The following is a 22878-nucleotide window of genomic DNA, read 5'->3' on the forward strand; positions in this document are numbered from 1 at the left end:
CACCACCACCTCCTCCACAAACACAAGACTAAGGTTCCTAACACCTCATGAGTCATCCTGTAGAGAAATGTCCTATTGGGCTTTCAACCTTTGTAGGCTCTCAGCATGCACCAGGCACTGTGGCAGAAAGATGAGGAGCTCATATACACATTGCGAAACAAATCTACAACTATGCAATGCCTTCTGTTTGCTTGGAGCCTGAAGCCTGCTGGTCTCATCTGATAACCTGAGGTCTCATGTGGTGAATGACCGTTACTCATCCATCCTCTCCAATCTACTCATGACTTTGCAAAGCCCTTTGAGAGCCTCCAGATATCTTCCTTTCTATGCTGGAAAGACTGTGTTATTTCTTCTACAGGAGCCATGTAGCTTCTTCAAGCACTCACCATCGCTCTTTAAACTCTTCAGTTTCTATTATATGCTTCTTACGAGGAAGGCCAGAACAGTGTCCACAAACACAGGGAAGTCTGTAAATGACCCAGTGGTGCAGTTACGTTCTACATCTTGTTCCCCATTCCTTTCCTAATAATCACTAACACCCATTTTTTTTGGCATCAATGAACTTATGTTTTCACAGAGCTATTAATACCCAAGGTATCAGTCTTGAGAAGTTACAGACTAATAACAGTATCACTATATACACTATGATGAGATAAATTTATTTTGTGTTTCTTTCATGTACACTGCCTTTACTACATCAGTTTTCACCTGCCATTTCACCTTCAGTCAATCAATATCAAAATCCCATCTGAAATTCTTCATACTTTGCCTATTAATTCTAACTTGAGTAACTTAGTGTCATCATTAAACAGGCCACTTATTTACCCTCTTTTCCAAATCACAAATACTTTAAATGTTATAGGCACAAAAACTGATCCCTTGAGATTCTACTTGTGACCTTTCTCCACCTTGAGGACAGACCATTAATTCCCGCCTTTTTTATCTTTCTTCTTATTTAGCCACAAAAGAGTTTTCTATTCCATGGTAGATTAGTTTCTTTAATAGCTTCTGGTAATGGACCTTGTTAAGTTTGTTTTGTAAAATCAAAGTAGACACACTATCCATTTGCTGACTCCTTTAAAAAAAACAAAAACTGAAAGAGCCTGTTGCTCAGTATCATACTCCCTGACAAGTCCAATATTCCTATGCCTATTCCAGCACTTCAAAAAACCACACACACCCCCAAACAAGCTTAGTGAAATCCATTTCCAGGACCTTCCCCAGCACCTTTCAGAAAAATCCAGTGACTCCCATCACTGACTCTTCCTTTGCAGTTAAAAACTACCAAATCTGTCTGCAACATTCAATCCTCCTCGGAGACCAGAACATATTTAGCATGAGATCTTACCACTGCTTTCACTTAGGTGATAGAAATCTGTGGGAAGATGCTTCAAATGCAAACCAATTTAATGACATGTGGTAATATGTATACTTCCTTACTCTCCTTCTCCCTGTATTTCCTTCCTAAAAGGCTAAGCAAATAACACGCTTTAATTAGCAGAATTCTCCCATTGCAAAATTAAGTACTGTAAGTTGAAGGAAACACCAAAAATAAAAAATAAAAATAAAAAAATAAAAAAGATTAATCAGCTCTGTGACACTACAAAGATGCTCAGATTAAAAGTTCCTGGTTTGTCTGTTCCAAAAGCTGGATGCATACAATGAACAAGCTATGAAATTTATGCAGTGGCTTCATGCGTTACTCACAGGTTGTGTGTGTGTGAATGCACACATCTATCAAAACCAAATACACCTACATGCTTCATAAAGAATCCTGTGTGTACGTGCCCATACACATGAATGCTGTTTCAAACACTTTACAGTTCGGAGCCTGACTATAAATAGACACTTCTGGTTTTGAAGCTTCTCCCCAGCCTTTCAACTACAAACTACGGATGACGCTTCTCACTCTCATGACCTTTATAAAACTAAACCTGTGTGTCCAAAGTCCTTGGGTAAGGTTAGAGAAATTTCTAAAAGGAAAATTACTTTTGCCTTCAGGCAGGACTTGAGAGGTGAGCAGTAACTAAGGTTTCAGGAGAGGCCAACCCAGAATGTCAGGAGAAAACACCTAATAGCCCATTCATGTGCACACAGCTGAACAGGGCAGGCAGATGGGGCTGCCCTGCAACTGCAGCCTCCCTGGTACCTCTTGCACAGGAAGAGTCAAACTACAGTTAGGAGGCAACCTTAGCTTCCTCTCTTTCCTAATTTTTGAGCTCTTTTTAACCTTATTAATACTCTTTCAGCCCTACTTTTTGTGGTTAACTAATTTTATATAAAGCACTGAAGTGTATACACCACCTGTTCCGGATTCCTTTGGCCACTGTAAAGAGACAAATATACTCCTCATTTTCAATGTTTACCTATAAGGAATTCTTTTATTGCTTTAGGAGTAGATCAGCAGACCTGTCACATCCAAGATCTCAAAGTGTTTGTGTTGCGACCTGTCTCACAAATCCTTTTCTTATTAAAACCTTACTGCAGTCACCAAACAAGTAAAACATAAACCCTAAAAATGCACAGAAATACACAAGTTTAGATTTATTTCTTTTTCTGGGCTTACACAAAAATAAGAAGTTCTGGATTTACTTCTAACCATATATAAAGGCACATTCTGGTCACCACCAGAATCCTAATTTTCCTGTATCTCTTCACTGCAGGGTTTCCATGCCTTCAGCTAGGATTTGGCTAAACCAACAGCTGAACTGATGATGTTTGGCTCCGACGAAGAGGTGAAAGACTCCAGAAACAGATCCATGACTGCCTGAAGAAGTTTTCATGCTACTGGTGGGCGATCTCATTCAGGATTTCTCTGCCCACTCCCCACCTCTTCCTCCAGGCAGATGATATTTTGTCCCCTTAAACATGCAAAAGGCCACTTTAACAGTTTATACAATCCTGCTCTGCAAAGAAAGTAGTTGGAAAGACTCAGTTATAAACCACGAGGCAACACAGCTGCTTAGAATTACACTAAAAAGATAAACTCACTATTGTTTGTATGCATGATCAGTAACCCAACTGATGCTTAACAGCCACTTCCTTCTCTATTACAGAAGCTGACCATAAAATTTGAGCCAACAGAGTTCAGGTATAATAGAAAACCATTTCTAGTCAATGAAGCCTGTCAGGGAATGCTCTTAAATTACACCGCTGCACATAAGCACATTTAAGAACACACTTAAAGTACTGAGGCCCTAAAAGCTTGCCCCAATTAACTCAGCCATGAGGATGCAGAAACAGGACAAATCTCTGATTGTTAACACAACAGCAAAGAGCTGCCGGCCTGCAGCCAAGCATATGGGTTTGGAGCTGGGCAGGGACACGGCTAGGGAGCACCTGCCAAGGCTTTGCAGCAGTGGAAGGAAGCCACTGTGTTAGGACACCTCATTATCCCTGCAGCGCTTCAGTTTCACAAAAACGTGTGCCTAGCCTGTGCAGGCAGGGCTTTCTCATCTGCCCACCAGCACCATACCAAAAATACCACTAGTAGGCAGGAACACTGTCTGCGAGGGAGCAAAGAGAGATGGAACGCTTATCCCAATGAACAGTTGCGCCTTTCACTGCGCCCAGGATTTCTCTACCTGTGGCCTACCCACTAAGCAATTCAGGTTGTCAGTATTTTTGGAGATCCTCTCCTTCCTGTCAGCTACCACTGTCAGGAAAACCAGACGTGGTGCAGTCGTGTAGGCTGAAACGAACTGTGGTTTTTTTATTTTAGGAAGAGTGTGGTGTCAGGCCTGTCTGCATCACTGACATGGTTGAGCAGAGACTGAGGCAAGCTGAAAGCAGACAGCTAAACTAGCAGGGACAGGAGAATTCTGAGACAATTATTTGATGTCATTCTGTTGATGAGGCACTGCACGGAAAAGCCAAAGCGTCCAGAAGAGCAGCTTTGCCACTGCAGTCAGAAATAGGTGCACTAGACTGTGAGTTGAGAGGGGGTAAAAATGAAAAAAGGCAAGTAATGTCATACAGTAGAAGACGACAGCATCCCACACGCTTATGTGAAAAAATCCCACTTAAAATTGCAAGTGACCTATGAGATGAACCGAAGGAACTGTCAATTACATGTATCTCTATTTCTCTATTTAAATGATTCATTCCAGGCATAACCTCAGTGTTTTCTTTGGTATTATTGGCCAGGAATGTGTATCAAAAGTTGAGTACGCCCTTCATTCTGACATCAACAAGTGGTTAACTTTACAAGCTGTTAAGAATAATAAAGCCTGACAAGTTAATAAATATTTTCAAGATGTTTTTGTTAAAACCAGGAAACAGAAGCCAGCTTTTCACTGCACAACCAAACAGCAAAATATACTTGTCATATAACCTAATCCACTTGTTTATGAACAAATGATTGCAAGTAATCACGTTTTGATTGACAGAGGCTACACACATAATGATATTCCAATACATCTGGATCCTTCAAACACTGTCTGAATACAGTGCTTAGCAGCATACATTAACAGGATAATGAAACAGTCACATGTGAGTATACAAGCAAGCACTTTACACAGCCTAGTTAAGCAATGCCCTTGTAACTTCCCTTTACCCCACCTCACAGTTGTTTGTTCCCCATGCCCACATACCGATCCATAGACATCTGCATAATTTAGCTTTTCCTCTCCCCAGGGTTACAGTGCACAACGAGCAGCTAAGCTGGGGTGTATTTCACCAACAGTAAATGAAACACCACCTATTCAGAAAAGCATAGCCATACATTTATTCAAGGTATTCACAGAATCAAAACACTGGGAGAAGGATGACTGCTCCCACTGCCAGCGAGGAACACAGAGTGAATTACCTCATTTCGAAGCCCACACTGCACAAATTCACCAGCTGCTTTTCCTCAGGCAAGAAGTGAAGAGAGGAGAGAGCAAACTAGAACTGCCTATTGCCCACACTGCCCCAACACAGGCAGAAATCCTGCCCTCCTGCTGCAGCTAGTGACAACATTAGCAAGGCCGGGTTTGCAGCCAGGGCATTTTTCAAGGCCAGTTTCCACAACAAAGTGGAAATCCTGGGCTTCTTGGCACTACCTGATGAAACCCTGCAGCCGTGCCCCACAGCAAGCTTACTGTCACCATTTTGGAGGGCTTGTCTTAAAAGCACCTGCTTTTTGCATGCTGCAGGTGTGAGGATGCCAGCACACACGCTCAACACCATGCCAAGGAAGTGCTGCAGCTCTTCACTCTTCTGCCAGTACATCTCATGGCTCATCATCGTTCCCTGAGCACCAAAACACATTTGTGGCTCTAAGTCAAACAGCACACTCCTCACTCAAATAGCACAATTTAACCCTTTCTTCTTCCTATTACTGAACACACCCTACCTCCCAAAAAAACCCCAAACCAACCAACCTCAAAACCCAGATTTTTTGTTCCCCTGAAGACATAATATCCACCTAGCTTCCCATTTCTATCATGAGGTGGCTAACAGAGCTTTGAGTCGTAACAAGCGCACACTGGAAGATGTCATTTTCTAAAAGGAGGAAGATAAAAATAAAGGTAGTTTTAAGGCAAATGCCTTCAGTGTGTTCAGAAAGGTAACCAAAATTTACTCAACAATTTTCCTTTCTAAAGAAGTTTCCCCTCTTCAATGAGCTGAAACTGTGCAGTAATCCCCCATGTCCCTGGAAGCATGCAGTGAATATATCAGTGAATCAGATTTATTGCACAGAACATTTTCTAGAAGCTTGCAGTTTTAAGAACATTGCAAAGCCATGCACAAAGGCACCAAATCTTATCTTAAAATTAAATTAAACCAGATACTTTTCTTCTTTGGGTTCAATTAGAACATTTTTAGGGGTGTATTTATGTGGTCACTGCAAAGACCCATGGCTGACTCAAATAAGAGGCTTTCATTCTGCCTTATTACAGTGAGGGTGGTGAGGCACTGGAATGGGTTGCCCAAGGAAGTTGTGAATGCCCCATCCCTGGCAGTGTTGGATGGAGTCTCAGGTGACACAGTTTAGTGCAAGGTGTCCCTGCCCATGGCAGAGGGGTTGGAACTAGATGATCTTAAGGTTCTTTCCAACCCTTACTATTCTATGATTCTATTTAAATTACTGTTTTTATGCTTTAGTTGCACACACTTAAGAAAATAAAATATGAAGCTGTGTAATCTAATAAATCTGATCAGTATTACTAAAGTATACTGCTACAAATAGCTGCAGTAACTACCATCATGCACAAGTCTCAGAGAAAAATACTCATGAAGCAGCCAAGTGCTACAGCGATATGCTTTCTACACGTCTCAGAAAGCCTCAGTTGAAGACTGGGATGCAAATGGACTGTGAAGATGCTCTGGCCTGAAAGCAGACACATTTCTGTCACTCACTGTTTCTCACCTCTGTGGAAAACAAATGTCAAGATGGATAAAACTATAAGCTGACTCCAGATACTGGAAGTGATTCTCATAGCCAAGTGAAATTTATAAGACTCAACCCTGCAATCAGCTGCCCACTGCCAAACTCCCTTCTGGCATCTTAATTCTTTCCAGAGTCCATGGATTTAATGGTGGCCTGCATCAGGGGGCTGCTTGCACTAAAATTACTGAGGAGGGGGCACTGCTAGTGCCTGACTTCTGAAATTGCCCACTAGCAGCTATCACAGAGCTGACAGGCAAGATCAAGCTTCTTAAAATTTATCTTCTAACACTGAAGAAGTATTAGCAGGAGACAGAGATAACCACATCCCCCCTTCTCATTTAGAACTTCCTTCTAAATTACTAGACTTCTTATTCCTTTTACAAGAAGACTGTTGGAGCACCTTACTCTTGCAGAAACTTCCTTGTAATTTCCAGATCAAATTTATTCATGGGCAATTTATATTCATTTGCTCTTGTGATGACATTGTCTTTCATCTTAAATTAGATTGTAAGTTCTCCAGGGCACTGGCCAAATCTACATAAGTATAGAGAGTCCTGAGCGTAATAGTTCCCCGACCATAATTCAGAGCTTTACTTATGATGACAATGCAATAAATAATAAAAATTAGTTTTTATAGTTCCACTAGACTGATGATCTTCTGCTGCACCACTGATTAGTGCAACTGCACTCACATGGAATCTGATCAAATATATCATGATGAAGCTAGGTAAGACTGCAGTTCTGTCCTACGAAAAACTAAAGAAAACACTGCAACAAATGCAGAGAAGAGCATATCCCTTTTACCATTAAAACTTTTGGTGGAAGTGACCAACTTGCCTCACACAGAAGTCTGGAAAACACACAGAAAGCAGCAGGTTCCTTCCTGTAGTCAGGATTCATATTACCAGAGGCAGGTCCTTCCCCCCACCAAGTCTTGAATTTGGGTTCTCCTTGAACACTTCTTACTCAGAATAAATGAGTCATTCTTACCTACAGTAGCATCAACAATGATTTACTCAAGTTTAGCAACACCTATTTTGTACCCACACAAACAGGAGATCTAGACACTTTACTGAACAACAAAATTTCCCTGGTAATAAGTACAGATTTTGCACACCTGCTCTTTTGGCATCTTTGACCATAGCAGTAGCATGCTTGTTAGTTGCTCTGCAGTCCTACCTTTGTTAAGTTGGCATGCTCACTCCCTGGGCATCAGGCAGAGCATACCATGTGCTTTGCCTATTCCACAAAAATGAAAAAAATTTGAGAAAGATTGTGTATTTTCTCAATTTCTTTCATTATTTATTTCATGCAATAACTGGCCTGAATGGCTTTCCATACATTTTAGCTTCCTGGCTTAGGAGAAGAGCAAATTCCAACTCTGAACTCCAGCATTTAAACAAGAAACTAGGCAGCCAATTCATCACAATTTAAATGGCAGTGGTACAGCAACATATTTAAATAGCTCATGGAATAATATCGAGAAAATGTTGTGCCTAACGTGTTAATGAAAACAGCAAATATCATTCTGTTTTCTGAATGCTAACAGAAGTTTAACAAAGGGAAAATGAAGGACTGAACCTCCCTTTTAAATTGGTGAACCCATTCAAAGCACCAAGGATACAGGAGACAACAGCAAGCAACTGCTACAAAAATAAAGTTGCAGAAAGAAACGTGGGAATTTATAATCTAGTTTTTGCTTACTTTTAGTAAAAACAGGTTGCCATTGACATTCACAGTAAAAACAGGTGGGTTTAGCTAGGAGAGTGCTAGTATTCTCCATAGTATCTGGTATGTGGCTGCGTTTTGGATTTGTGCTGGAAACAGTGTTGACAACACAGGTATGTTTTAGCTATTGCTGAGCAGTGCTTATACAGAGCCAAGGCCTTTTCTGCTTCTCACCCCACCAGTGGGTAGGCTGGGGGTGCACAAGTAGTTGGGAGGGGGCACAGCCGGGACAGCTGACCTCAACTGACCAAAGGGATATCCCATACCACATGGCATCATGCTCAGCATATAAAGCTGAGTGAAGAAGGGGGAAGGCAAAAGCGCTTGGAGTGATGGCATTTGTCTTCCCAAGTAACTATTACCTGTGATGGAGCCCAGCTGTCCTGGAGATGGTTGAGCACCTTCCTGCCAGTGGGAAGTAGTGAAGGAATTCCTTTTTTTTTTTGCTTCGCTCGCATGCACAGCTTTTAGTTTACCTATTAAACTGCCTTTATTTCAACCCACTTGTCTCACTTTATTTTAACCCAAGTTTTCTCACTTTTACCCTTCTGATTCTCTCCTCCATCCCACTGTGATGGGAGTAAGCAAGTGGCTGTGCAGGGCTTAGTTGCTGGCTGCAGTTAAACCACAACAGAGACCAATTACTAGATATTCAAAAAATAATGTGGGTGGGTAGGGAGAGGAAGGTGTTTATTTATGGAAAAGGTAAATGGTTTATAAGCAAAAAGACTGTAAACCAGGTGCACACATACATGTCTTTACTGGAGGAAAAGAGGGGAGAGGACAGGTAATGACAAACATCAGGTAGTAAGCAGAAACCTGGTTTACAGTCACTCATGAATACAGTATCAGGAAGAGCAGGTGTATTTTCTCTCTGGTTAATTCAGTTCCAAAGGACTGAACAACTGGGCAAAACCCACCTCAGAGAAGATGGTAATACCGAGTTATAAAAGATACTTATATAGATTCCCTATTTTTTCATGAACAGACCAAAAAAAACAAACACAGAGCAAGATAAAACAGACTGAAACTCAGTCACTCACCCAAACACCTGTAGGGAACCACAATATGTGGGTGACCGTTGCACTGCTTCCAACCCCTCTTGCACCAGTTCTGGATTGTAACGGGCTGATTGGCTTCAACAACATTGGTGATTTGTAATTCGGGGTAGACCTAGCATTAAAAGTGTAAAAAAGACAAATGTTATCACAGGCATGCACTCTGGGTCATGCAATGCTGTTACACGTTTGCAACATGGATATCACAACACAATACTCTCTTTTCCTATCTTCTCCCTCTTCTGCTAAATAATGTTTTTACTTCCGGGTATGAGTATGTGCACTTACCTGGAAAACTGGTGTGTTTGTTCATCATCTGAGCTGCCAGCTCAGAATACTATGGTGGTTAAGAGCTGGCTGTCAAAATGTAACTTGGTCAGCTATACTTGCTTAAGCTAGAGATCAGCTAACCAGGTGTTTTATGGTTGACTAAGATACCCTCTCTTCCATGTCTAGACTATCACTCTCCTTGCAAAACTCCATACACTGGGCCTAATCTCCATGCATCTAAAATTAATAGCATATTTTTATGTTATCTCAATCATTTTAGCAAGTATAATACTATCCCACTGCAGTCTGCGTACTATTAACAGTCTGTTGAATCAGTTACTCATATTTTGGTTTACATCACCAATATAAACCTATTCCCAACTTTCTTAAAATGCTGAGATCAAAATCTGCTTTTAATACTGCAATGCTCTTCTATGCCCACAACCATGCCACCAGCAAACTGGCTGACCTATTTATTGGCAAGCCACAACTTCGATCAAGCCACATATTTGGCTTTTTATGTCCCTCAGTCCCTTTATCCCTTTTCTAATTTTACTGTCAATAAGGGCTTATTGTGAAGCCTCTTTTGTCAAGAATGGGTCTGAGCTACTGACCTTTTGCACAGACCCACCTCCCAGTCACCTTCTACATGTGCAGTTTGGTTCATTGGGAGCACACTGCCTGAACACTACGCTGTGGTTCATTCTGTGAAGAATTTCAGAGCACACAAAACGCATTCCTTATGGATAAAACTTAATGGGAATACGTGCTACTGGAGTGCACCCAGCAGGTAGTCAGTCCATGCCACACGAGGCTAGAGCTAACCAAAGCGAAGCCTGCACAGTGCACTCAGCGTGGATGCTCAGCCCCTGCTGTCTCACTCCCAGCTCTCACTGCACCACAGCAGTTGCTAACACAGCCTATGGCTCTCGCTTTTGAGTTTTTGAATTGGCAATCTATCTGCCGTAACATCAAACTCAGAAGGTACTGGTTTTCCTTTGCTTTTCCTCAAGCAATCCTTACCAATTTCCAAATATGTTAGATCTGAGGATTTAGGTGGACTGAAAACTATAGTCTACTTATACCCACCAATGGAAAAGACAGGCAGAAACAGAAACAAGCCTGAGGAAAAATAAGTAATTGGAGATGGTCCAAAAACACCCTGCAGAAAAGGAACACGATCCCAGATAAAGAGAGCTGGGCTGAGATTTGGTGAATTCTGGGAGTCTAAACCCAACGCTTGGAAAAACACCCTGAGAACCTCAGGAGCCCTGCCCCGAGGGAAAATGATTTGTCTCAATAATCTATCTCCCTCAAGCTCACGGCATCCCAGTGAGCACTCCCCTGACTGAAGATTTAAAATATAATCGTGGCAAAAAAAAGGGATGCAGGCTATTTAACTGCAGCTCCATTTCAAACTTTAAAAGACACTAATAAACAACAGCACAGCCTTTTCAGATTTGAGATCAGTAGCCTTTGAATGAAGATGGGCTGGTTCACAGGCATGGTAACAATAAAAAGTAATCAAAGCATAATTTGAAATACTTGGGTCAAACTTCTTACTTCCATTAAGAGACAGGAAGGCACTAGTATAATTGTAAAATTGAACTATATTAACAGCTTAATAGACAAAACAAAGCCAGGCACAACAACAATGCCAAGAAAATGACTACAGAAACACACACGATGAAACAATGCACTTTATGCTAAAGAGACTGAATGTCAACCTTGCCTTCTATCACAAAATAGCATTTTTTAATCAGATACATCTTGCTTTGCATAAGCACTTCACAGAAGCCATTTCATACGTTTTTTTGCCAGCTTCAACAGCACACTCAGCTCACTACAATTAAAGTGTGCGCAGAGGCTTCAGACAGCAACCTTCTACATTAACCCAGCACACAAGATACAGTTAACTTCAAGAAAGCCCACAGAGTAGAACTGAAAACTTAAGAGTGAAAGTTTCCTGCACTTAGAAGATTGCAGCTTTGCTTTGTTCTTTTTATCAGCAGGTGACCAGGGCTGATGGTCATTGTCCACATTACAATTATACCACTATTTTTACAGTACTCGTATAAAGTGGTTATAGAGGAACTTGCTGCTCCCTCTGCTCCATCAGTGCTTCAAATACTGAACTCTGAACTGGAACAGCAAGGTTGCAAATTCAAGGAAAGCTCCCCTTTCCTCTTCAATCTCTTTCTCTTTTCCCTTGGGTCTCCTCAGTTCCACCAAACATGCTCATGCTCCTGACTCTTGTCACAGCACTGCCAAAATGGATTAGGAGGTCACCATGACGGGAAATTTCACACCTCAACTACTGTGTAAATATTACACTACAAGGCACCATGGCTGCCTGAAGAGCTAACAAGCAAGATGCAAGAAAATCAGGTCTTTCTCTTTGGACACTGCCTTTAGTATTATCATGCTGCACACTTCCAAGTTCTTATGTCTGCAGACATCACATCTGAGTAATTACAGCCCACAGCTACGTAATCCTGGATGCCGTCACAAACCACACACTTGATGTATCACTGTCACTGAGATGTTCTCATCAGAGACATTTTAACATTCCTCAAGGGTTAAGTGGCACTTGTCACATACGGAGGAAGTAAATGCCTTAAGTGAAGATGACTAAAAAAATTTCACAATGTTTGGACTGGAATTTAAAAAAAAAAAAAAAAAAAAAAAAATTAAGAAGAAAAAACCTCAAAGCAATTTATGCATCCACAGGAACATGCAGGTAATTTAAAATGACAGAAAAAAGGATTCTGATCTGTGAGAATCAAGACACACTTGGTAGTTTTCCCGAGGTGAACTATTACTGTAGAACCTGACTGAAACAATCGGGAGGAGAGGGGGGAAATTAGTATTTTATTTTTTACATTTGTCAACCCATCATTTTAACCTCTGGTTAGTACAGTGGACCAAACTCTAAGCAGTTAACAGGATTTGTCAAAAGCACACAAGGGTGAAGAAACACAAAGAACCCTCTTCTGCTGTTTCTACGTCAGTTGCTAAACTCCTGGTTTCTTTTGACAGCTCGCACAAAGCTCCATCCACCCTTCACAAGAGAAAACAGACCTTGGATTTCATTATCAATAGGTTAATGCCAGCAGTGTGTACGCACTGAGGAAAGTTCCCTTCACTAGACTTACATAAGGTATTTGCTCTGAATTGAAGTGGGACCTACTTAGTGGCACAGAAAAATTAGCCTCGTATTTATTTTTAGTGTCCCTAATGAGCCACTGCTCCTTCTAGAGAGTCAGAGCAAGCAGCTCTAGAAAGTTACAGGAGATCCAAACTTTCAACGTTATTGTAACTTGCTGCAGAGTAATTCTTTTAATATATTCTCAGAGAAACAGTGGAAGAAATAGTGGTCAACATAATTTAAAAATTTTAACTAGCAATCATAAGTTACATTTAGATCTTTATTTACTTCTGTTTTCATTACTAAGCCTCCCCTATTATACCAACTTCAGAAACAAACATCTAAAAAGCCTCTGCACTCAGGCTATTTAGAGTTTAGTGTAATCTTGTTTACATTTGCGTTTACTGCTACCAAGTCTGATGACAAATGGATTTAGGACTCATATGTAGATGTGCTTAATGAAAGAAAGGGCATTTTAATCTGTCTACATACAAAGGTGTTGATACAGTGGTGACAGTGCTACAATAAACTAGTCAAGTATGTGTTACCTAACAGACAATAGGGATTATTTTGAAACAAATCTAGGAAAACCAAAAAGATACAAGAGAGGAAAACATTAAAGCAAAGCAGCGCACATGCAGCCACCACCACAGCCACCCCTGCCACCTGCAGACGGAAGACCAGCTGGGAGGCCTTCTGGCATGGCCAGCACAGGTGGGTGCACGCTCTGGGAATGCCGGCTACCGACATGGAACAGGGAGACCATTTCAGGAAGGGCCAGCTGGGGCAGGGGATGACAGCCACCAGCATGCTGCAGGCAAGAGGCAGGCATCGCTCCCGGGTGCATGGGGAGGGGAGGACCCCCCAGAATATCAGGCCCAGCGGTGGGAGAAGTGGCTCAGGGGGACTTGGATAAGGAGGAGTCCAAGAGCAGTGACGAGATCACACATCCCATGCAGAGGAAGTACTCAACTCCACAAACAGTCCATTTAGTATGGCCAAGCTTGGCTGCAGTTTAAACCACCTGCAGAAATTTAAAATTTGTGAATGTCTTGATTTACCACACTTGGCTGAGGTTGGAAGGGAGCTCTGGAGGTCAGCTGGCCCCACTGCTCTGCTCGAGCTGGTTGCCCAGGACTGTGTCCAGACAGCTTTTATGTATCTCCAGGATGGAGACTCCACAGTCTCTGAGGGTAACCTTTGCCAGGGCTCAAACACCAGCATTAAACACAACTGAAATCTGAGACATACTTTTTTTTTCAGTCAATCCCTGATATACAATTATATATGTAGGCTTTTCTCCACACAGTCACAAATGCCCAGCAAATGAACTCTGTACATCTTGGTGCAATCCTGAAGTAATACTTGAGCATAATCATGAGGCACAGCCATCTCCGATACTAAAAGACATTTACATTCAAAACATAGTATTTCAACTCTTGATATTATTCATTATGCCCCTCCTCATCTGGAGTAACTACGACCATTCAGAATATTGCTTCTTTTATCATATTTTCGAATAAATTTTTGAAAGGTTTACAAGGTTAGCTGATGACTAGGAGTTTAGTGGAGCTATTTCAACTTACTTCTGCATTTTTTTATTACACAATTAGAATAACAATAGAAATAAGTAAATACAAAACTTGAAGTACTATTATAATGTATATGGGTTGAATTAGTGATACAGATTTATTCTTACTTCCGCTTGAACTTAAGGATCTTTTCCTGTATATTCCAAAAGCAGAATCATCATAGGGAAGAGATCAAGATTCAGCTTCAGAACAACAAATGGTGTGAGTTACTAAGGGAGTATGGAACACACAACTATGGAACACACACATCCACACACTTGCACATACACACATGTACGTGGCACCCCTTGTAAAATACTAGTGTTACACTTAACATGAATTGAAAAAAAAAAAGGAAGAAAAAAAAGGAAAAAGAAACATTAACTTAAAGAATGTAAGGCATAGTCAGGAATTGGTGTCCATCTTCACCACCAATTAGGAGCGACAGAGAACCTGGGCAATAGGCAAAAAAAAAATTGTTTAAAATTAAGGTGCAAAATTAACACGTAATGAATAGCCATTTTTTATTTAATCACCTTCATATTTTTCTCCAAAGTGCACCCCACATTGGACTGACTGTTCCAAATCAGAGATGTGTTTTAGTTTAACTGCACCAAATGCCATATCAGTCTAAAGTGGACATATTTTCTTACTGTAATTTCCTTCTACTCTCTTTTTTTATCCTTCAGTTGTTTGCTGTACCTATTCATGATATCTTGGCTTAAATTAGAACACACATTTAGTTTCTAGATCTTCCTTTTACCCTAAGCTTCAGCACCTGGCACGGCAAGACTTTGAAGCCAGCCTGAATTCAATTGTAATGCTCAACTCCTACTCTTCCAATGAGAAGAGGCTGCTCAGTCTCTCCGAAAGCATGTTGTTCAGTTTCTTTGCAACGTGCCACTGAAGAACTGGTGCTAATGCACCCCAGGGCTGACAGGTATTTATGAGCTGTCATTCTGCCTGAAACCTGTCTCAGACAGTCAGACAGTATCTGTATTAAAAACTAAATGCAAGACTGACCATAGAAACATTAGAAAGGAATATTCATACAGATAAATGAAGAAGAAATTACTGTTGCAGATAGTCTGCACAAAAATTAGGGTGGCTTTAGCAGTTGCACCTTTAATAACTTGAATCATTTGAATGACTTGATTTACTTAAAGAAAGGGGAAGATAACCAAACTAGGACGCACTTTGATTGCATCTAGACTCTCCCTGCCTACTCTTGTCCCCTACATTCCCCCAAGAAAGGAAAAAAACCCAACCAAACAAGTTGGTCTGTGGACAAGTTTACTTCCAACTGGACTATGCAACTTTGTACTATGAATATTCTATACTTACACTATCAATGTTACTTTAACATTGAGAACTGTTCACAGAAATTATCAGACAAGTTACTTTTTAAAACAGTAAACAAAAGTCACGGATGTGACACAGGTAACTATCTCTGTGCTTTAAGTGATTTTTCTTTCTCTCTTCAGTGAAGTAGTCTGCAAACAGCTACTGCAAGCACAAAGTAACTACAAGTGTTTAGGAACACCGTGGTCTTAATATTGCTTCTGGAAAATGTCCTTTGACAGCAAGCATATCTGAAGGACAGCTAAATAATGCTTCAACTATGAAAAAAAGCCTTCAGTTCCAGATTAACAAATTGTAGTTGGATCAAAACTATTTCTATTCCTTTCTAGAGTGTATCTTTAAATAAATAAATAAAAATCATTCTGGAAGATCTTCCTGTCAGAGAGCAGAAAGCAACCTACATGTTAAAACCACAGAAAGAAACAGAACAGCTCCCTCTCAGTGTTTTGCATTGGTAGGTTACTGAAGAGCAGTAGCAAGCAGGCACGCTGCACTCATTTTCAAGTGTCTGGCATGTCCACACAGAGAATAAAGAAACTGTTTCTGTGTGCCCATGCACAGTGTCTCTACAAGCTTTTCAATCTGTGACTTCAGGAGCAGCGATGCTGCAGAGTCCCGGCTGTCCCAGATCAGCTGCAGCAGTAGTGGTATCACATGAGCAGCAATGACACAAGCACAGCCAACCCTAAATGAAATGTCCCATTCTCAGTGTTGCAGTCCTGTATCTGGAAAATAGACAGCTATATGCAGGTTCGAGTTATTATACATGTCTCATGTCAAAATATTCTAGCTTATTACTGTTTTTTACAACTACTTTTCTACATTACCATAGAGTGTCTTGGTATACGGTAATTTTCAATCTTTATTAAGATTTAAACTCAGAATTGGGACTCGGGAAGCAGGAATTTTTAAAAAGCGGTGGTTTGGGATTTTGTTTGTTTTGATGTTGGTGGTGGTCACTTGGTTGGGTTTTGTGGGGTTTTTTGGTTGGTTTTGCTGTTTTTACTTAGTGCTGGAAAGTCATGTAATTTAAAGGCTAAAAATTAAGTCAAACTAAAAACCTCCATGAAAAAGAACATGAGCCTCACAAAATCTTGTGGAAAGACTCTCTCTAAAGCTCTCTTATTTACAAATAAGGAAAAATCAAACACTAAACTGCACACATGTAACACATGCAGCACACAACGCATGCAATGGATTGCTTATTACCTTTATGCTCTCTTTCATTTCAACCAGCTATCCTGATTTTTTGCCTGTTTCTTTAGCAACTGCTGGCCACACATATGATTTTTAACCCTTGCTTTCTGTGCACCTGCTCTAGCCATAATTCTTGATTAGGCCTGCAGGCTAACCAGGTGAAACAACAGCCACTGTAACCATAAAGCACAGTAACCTCTGGTACATCAGCTCCGCAGTCCTCTTGCTCAGACACAGAGCTGTTAAGAGGCACAGGCATAACCCCGGCACTGAAGTGCCACGCAAGGTGGAGAATGGAAGCCATGCAAGCTTTAGAAAGATTCTCACACACCAACACAAAACTGTGTCATGTGTGGTCAAACTGACTACCCCGGAGAGCCCCAGAGGTCTGAAATCTGAGGACAGCAGCTGCTGTGTTTCACAAGAGATGAACCACATATTGCCATGCCATCTCCCAACCACTACACCCTAGTCTCTTCCACTTTTCCTCTTGCGCATTTACACCGTGTCGCCTAACGCAGGCCTGTGGCAGCCCCGTGCCTGGGAACCATCGCCTCTCCAGTCCAGCACATTCCCAAGGTCAGCAGTAACACCTTCGCTTCTCTGCCACATCTCTGCTGCTTCAGCTGTGCCCCATCATGCCAGACCAAGCTCAGCCACTTGCCCTGGCTTTCTCAACCACACAAGCACTTCTACACACAGGAGCAAAGCTACAGGGCTAGTTGGCATCTCAACTCTTCCTGTCATTCTCTAACCCAAGAAACTCCTTCACTTGCTCAAAGAGAATTATGACAGGAGAGTCAATGCAGCAAGAGCTGCATTGGAGCAGTTTCCACATTCACTGTCATTGGTCAACCTGAGAAATAGCAAAGCAACCAAGACTGCACAGCTCTGCCTCTGTACCAGAAGTCCCAGGTGTCTGCTGCTGCAACTTAATCAGCATATCTCAGGTATTTGCGCTAATTTTTAGCTGCCACTTGGGAAGAGAGAACCCTTTTAACCCCACAGTTTAAAAGAAAACAGAAGTAATCAATTATTAAAAGCAAAACCACACCCAATTACTTACACTAAATAAATGATGCAAACTGAGCATCTTCCAAACTAGCAAGAGATCTTTTTTCTTTTAACTCAACCCAATGACAAGTTTCCAATGACATACTACTACTTATGCCACATCACCTTGTATCCATCTCTAACACAGAACAACATCCTTCAGTTTTCAATGTCTGCAGCCTCACTGGCTGAGTCAACTCTCAGCCTCATCTAGGACTTTCACACATTGCTCTTAAAACTGTAACTTAGGGTCCATCTGACAAATCATCCTTCCTCCTTTCAACATTTCAGCTGCTTCACTATTACACGCAGAGCTGCTGTTCAGGAGTTTCCTGCCATGAAATACCCACTATTTCCAATCCTTTCACCCCAACTCTTGCCTCTTCAATGCACTCATACTGGCATCCTGTTAGTTCCTATTTCCAATCTGTCTGCCCACCCTGCAACTTTTAAGTCCCATGCTACAAATGCTCTGTCCTATTCTCCTAAGCATCTTTTAAACATCTTCATTTTTAACTTCAATGCATGCAAAGCCAGCATAATTTCAACGCTCAAACTAGTTTCCTTCATTACTGATTCTATCCTATGGATAAAGAAAATACAAGGAAAAATCCCCCTATGTGTGTTTGAGGAGATGAACAACCTTCCAGGCATTATCCACAGACGGGGAGACAAGATATGGGCAGAGAGGGAAAAGAGATTAAGATGTTGCTGCAGTTTAACTCCCTGGTCATACAAACATGCACTCGCTGCTTTTTTCCGTGAGCACGGTACGAACAAAATCCTAGTAGAGTATCCCAAGTGCCTCTGTGTCGTGGTTTAAGCCCAGCAAGTAACTCAGCACCACCCAGCTGCTCACCCACCTCTCTTCATTCCCCCTACCTCCACGTGGGATGGGGAGGAGAATCAAAAGAATGTAAGCCCCATGGGTTGAGATAAGAACAGTTTAATAACTAAAGTATAAGACAAAACTACTAATAATAATGATAAGGGAAACAACAAAGGGAGAGAATATAAAACTAAAAGGAGAAAGGAAAAAACCAATAAACACAAGTGATGCACAATACAATTGCTCACCACCCACTGATGAATACCCAGCCCGACCCGAGCAGTGATCTGGGCCTTCCAGGTAACTCCCCCCAGTTTATATACTGGGCATGACGTGCTGTGGTATGGAATACCCCTTTGGCTAGTTTGGGTCAGGTGTCCTGTCTCTGCTTCCTCCCGGCTTCCTGTGCCCCTCCTCACTGGCAGAGCGTGAGACTGAAAAGTCCTTGATCAGAGTAACAACTAGAACATCAGTGTGTTATCAGCATTGTTCTCAGACTAAGGCCAAAACACAGCACCGCACCAGCTACTAGGAAGGAGAAAAAATAACTCTTACAGCTGAAACCAGGACATTCCGGTATTGAGAGTGGTAGAAACATGAGCTGGTTTTAGTACAGTGGCCAGTTGGGTTGGTTCACCCACACAAAGCTTCACATGTACACAATCTCTTCTCTTAAAAATCCCTAATGTGCCTTTACCTGGAATTTCATGGAAGACTGCCACTTACCTTGGAATTAAAGCATTCGGAAAATCTGCCAGATGTGAGGTAGCCTACTCAACCTAATTCATGCACAGAGCCCTGTGTGTTAACACAGACTTAATTGAACGCTTGCACACTGGTTTTCTCTAAGTGCTTTCCTCTGCACACAGGGAAGGCAGAAGCCTGTGAAAGCAGAAATAAGGCTGAATGGTCAACCACATTCTCCTCACTACCTTTCAAGTCCTTCATTTTACAACACAAGTATGTTTGCATGCAATAAGGAAACCAAACAAAAAATCTTAGCTCTGCCAGGCAAATTCTGTTTACCACATCAGGCCTCTAACGTCTCTCTTGTGTAATTATGAAAGATATCCAGCTCCTCATACTGTAAAACCTCAGTGTAAACAAAGTTGGACTTGTGGTCTCTTCTGAATGTCTTCTCTGTCCACCTTAAGCACTTACTAGCTCAAATACAATGAGCACTTCTATTTCTTTGAAACAGAAATTTTTACTCACAGGGAGACAGCAAACTCCACTTTGTCATGCCACCAAAAGCCCATTCACAATTTTACTCCACTTTAGCACAAACACAGAAGATGAGATTACATCTGCCTGTTATTCTGTGGCATTGGCAGAAGCAATTAACAGTTTGGGGTTTGGAGAGTTCTATTTTGGCCTTTTTTTTTTTTTGTTTGTATGTTCGTATTTTTTAATTAAATTTCTGCAGGAATAGGGTTAAGTATCAGAGCAGTGAAATGGAATAATATCTAATGAAGTTAACGGGATATTTTTATCATGTACAAAGGACAAGGACTGCTATTTTCCCAAGAGGAAAATAACAGGCAACTAGGATTAGTTTAATAGATAGATAGATAGATAATTAAATAAATAATCTTCTCCTTTAGGCATGATGCAAGATTTCATCCACCCCATTCCCTCTTTAGGGATTTAAGGGTTGCCTGAAGCACTGTGTCCCCCTACCAAGGAAGGTGGAACAGTGTAAGCAGCTAGAGAGCTTGGGTCGGGATTTCCAGATTCTCCTGCAGGCTGCTGTCTCTCCAAAAGCATATGCCAGTGGGAGGAAGGTGAGGCACAAGGAAGCAGCTGGCATCAATACACACTGACATCAACATACAAACTCACAGTGATCTGTTTAAGGCAAATAATACACAAGGATGGTGTTTAAACAAAACTGTGCCAGTCACAGTACCAGCACCCAAGAGACTGCAATAAAGGCTCAGCTACCGGAGATCTTCAGGAGCAGTCCTTACTAAGACTATTCTTTTAAAAAAGCAAACATTAAAAAAAAGCCAAAACAACAAAACCCCCAAACAAACAACAGTCTGACCTTTTATTGTATTTTCATTATGAAGATGAAACATTGTATTTCATCTCAGGCATGACAGTGTTTCAAGGGACAGCAGAGAAAGAAACAGATTTTATGTCAGCAATTTCTGCCTAAACATGGGGTGCAATTCTAAAGGTATGAAATTAAGCAATTTAGTAGATTTTTGAAAATCACTACATGTGGAAAGCTAAAATTTCCCATTTCATAGAATCACAGAATAGTTAGGGTTGGAAAGGACCTTAAGATCATCTAGTTCCAACCCCCCTGCCATGGGCAGGGACACCTTGCCCTAAAACATGTGGTCCAAGGCTCTGTCCAACCTGGCCTTCAACACCACCAGGGATGGAGCATCCACAACCTCCCTGGGCAACCCATTCCAGTGCTTCACCACCCTCACTGTAAAGAACTTCTTCCTTATATCTAATCTAAACTTCCCTTGTTTAAGTTTGAACCCATTACCCCCCTTGTCCTACCACTACAGTCCCTAAGGAAGAGTCCCTCCCCAGCATCCTTGTAGACCCCCTTCAGATACTGGAAGGCTGCTATGAGGTCACCACGCAGCCTTCTCTTCTCCAGGCTGAACAGCCCCAACTCTCTCAGCCTGTCTTCATACTGGAGGTGCTCCAGCCCTCTTATCATCCTCGTGGCCCTCCTCTGGACTCGCTCCAACAGCTCCATGTCCTTTTTATGTTGAGGACACCAGAACTGTACACAGTACTCCAAGTGAGGTCTCACGAGAGCAGAGTAGAGGGGCAGGATCACCTCCTTTGACCTGCTGGTCACGCTTCTTTTGATGCAGCCCAGGATACGGTTGGCTTTCTGGGCTGCAAGCGCACACTGCTGGCTCATGTTAAGCTTCTCGTCAACCAACACCCCCAAGTCCTTTTCTGCAGGGCTGCTCTGAATCTCTTCTCTGCCCAACCTGTAGCAGTGCCTGGGATTGCCCTAACCCAGGTGTAGGACCTCACACTTGGCTTGGTTAAACTTCATGAGGTTGGCATTGGCCCACCTCACAAGCGTGTCAAGGTCCCTCTGGATGGCATCCCTTCCCTCCAGCGTATCAACCGAACCACACAGCTTGGTGTCGTCGGCAAACTTGCTGAGCGCGCACTCAATCCCACTGTCCATGTCGCTGACAAAGATGTTGAACAGGACCGGTCCCAACACCGATCCCTGAGGGACACCACTCGTTACAGGTTTCCAACTGGACATCGAGCCATTTACCACAACTCTTTGCGTGCGGCCATCGAGCCAGTTTTTGATCCACCGAGTGGTCCATCTATCAAATTGATGTCTCTCCAATTTAGAGACAAGGATGTCATGCGGGACAGTGTCGAACGCTTTGCACAAGTCCAGGTAGATGACGTCAACTGCTCTGCCCCTGTCCATCAGTTCCGTGGCTCCATCATAGAAGGCCACCAAATTGGTCAGGCAGGATTTCCCCTTAGTGAAGCCATGTTGGCTGTCACCAACCACCTCGTTGTTTTTCATGTGCCTTAGCATGTTTTCCAGGAGAAACTGTTCCAAGATTTTGCCAGGCACAGAGGTGAGACTGACTGGTCTGTAGTTCCCCGGGTCTTCCACCTTCCCCTTCTTGAAAATGGGGGTTATATTACCCTTCTTCCAGTCATCGGGAACTTCACCTGACTGCCAGGATTTTTCAAATATGATGGACAGTGGCTTAGCAACTTCATTCGCCAGCTCCTTCAGGACCCGTGGATGGATTTCATCAGGTCCCATGGACTTGTGCACGTTCAGGTTCTTAAGATGGTCTCGAACCTGATCCTCTCCTACAGTGGGCCTAAGGTCTTCATTCTCACAGTCCCTGCATTTGCTTTCCAAGACTTTCGTGGTGTGGTCAGAGCATTTGGTGGTGAAGACTGAGGCAAAGAAGTCATTAAGAACCTCAGCCTTCTCCAAATCCATGGTAGCCAGTTCTCCTGATAGCTTCTGGAGAGGGCCCACATTGTCCCTAGTCTGTCTTTTATTTGCTACGTATCTATAGAATCCTTTCCTGTTATCTTTTACATCCCTTGCCAAACTTAATTCTAGCTGGGCCTTAGCTTTCCTAACCTGGTCCCTAGCTTCCCGGGCAATGCTCCTATATTCTTCCCAGGCCACCTGTCCTCGCTTCCACCTTCTATAAGCTTCTTTTTTCCCTCTAAGTTTCCTCAGCAGCTCCTTGTCCATCCATGGAGGTCTCCTGGCCCTCCTGCTGCACTTTCTTCTAGTCGGGATGCAA

General features: G+C 42.1%; 1 protein-coding gene across 2 annotated transcripts in view; it reads right to left on the reverse strand.

The window, feature by feature from the left end:
* Positions 1-22878, reverse strand: part of APP (amyloid beta precursor protein) — a 216363-nt gene that overhangs the window by 137918 nt on the left and 55567 nt on the right. For both annotated transcript variants that reach the window (XM_030477303.1, XM_030477302.1), the window contains exon 3: positions 9145-9274. In XM_030477303.1, the coding sequence (XP_030333163.1) occupies positions 9145-9274 (130 nt within the window). The remainder of the gene's footprint in view (positions 1-9144; positions 9275-22878) is intronic.

Source organism: Strigops habroptila, chromosome 2, assembly GCF_004027225.2.
Source record: "Strigops habroptila isolate Jane chromosome 2, bStrHab1.2.pri, whole genome shotgun sequence".
In the NCBI taxonomy this organism is placed as follows: Eukaryota; Metazoa; Chordata; class Aves; order Psittaciformes; family Psittacidae; genus Strigops; species Strigops habroptila.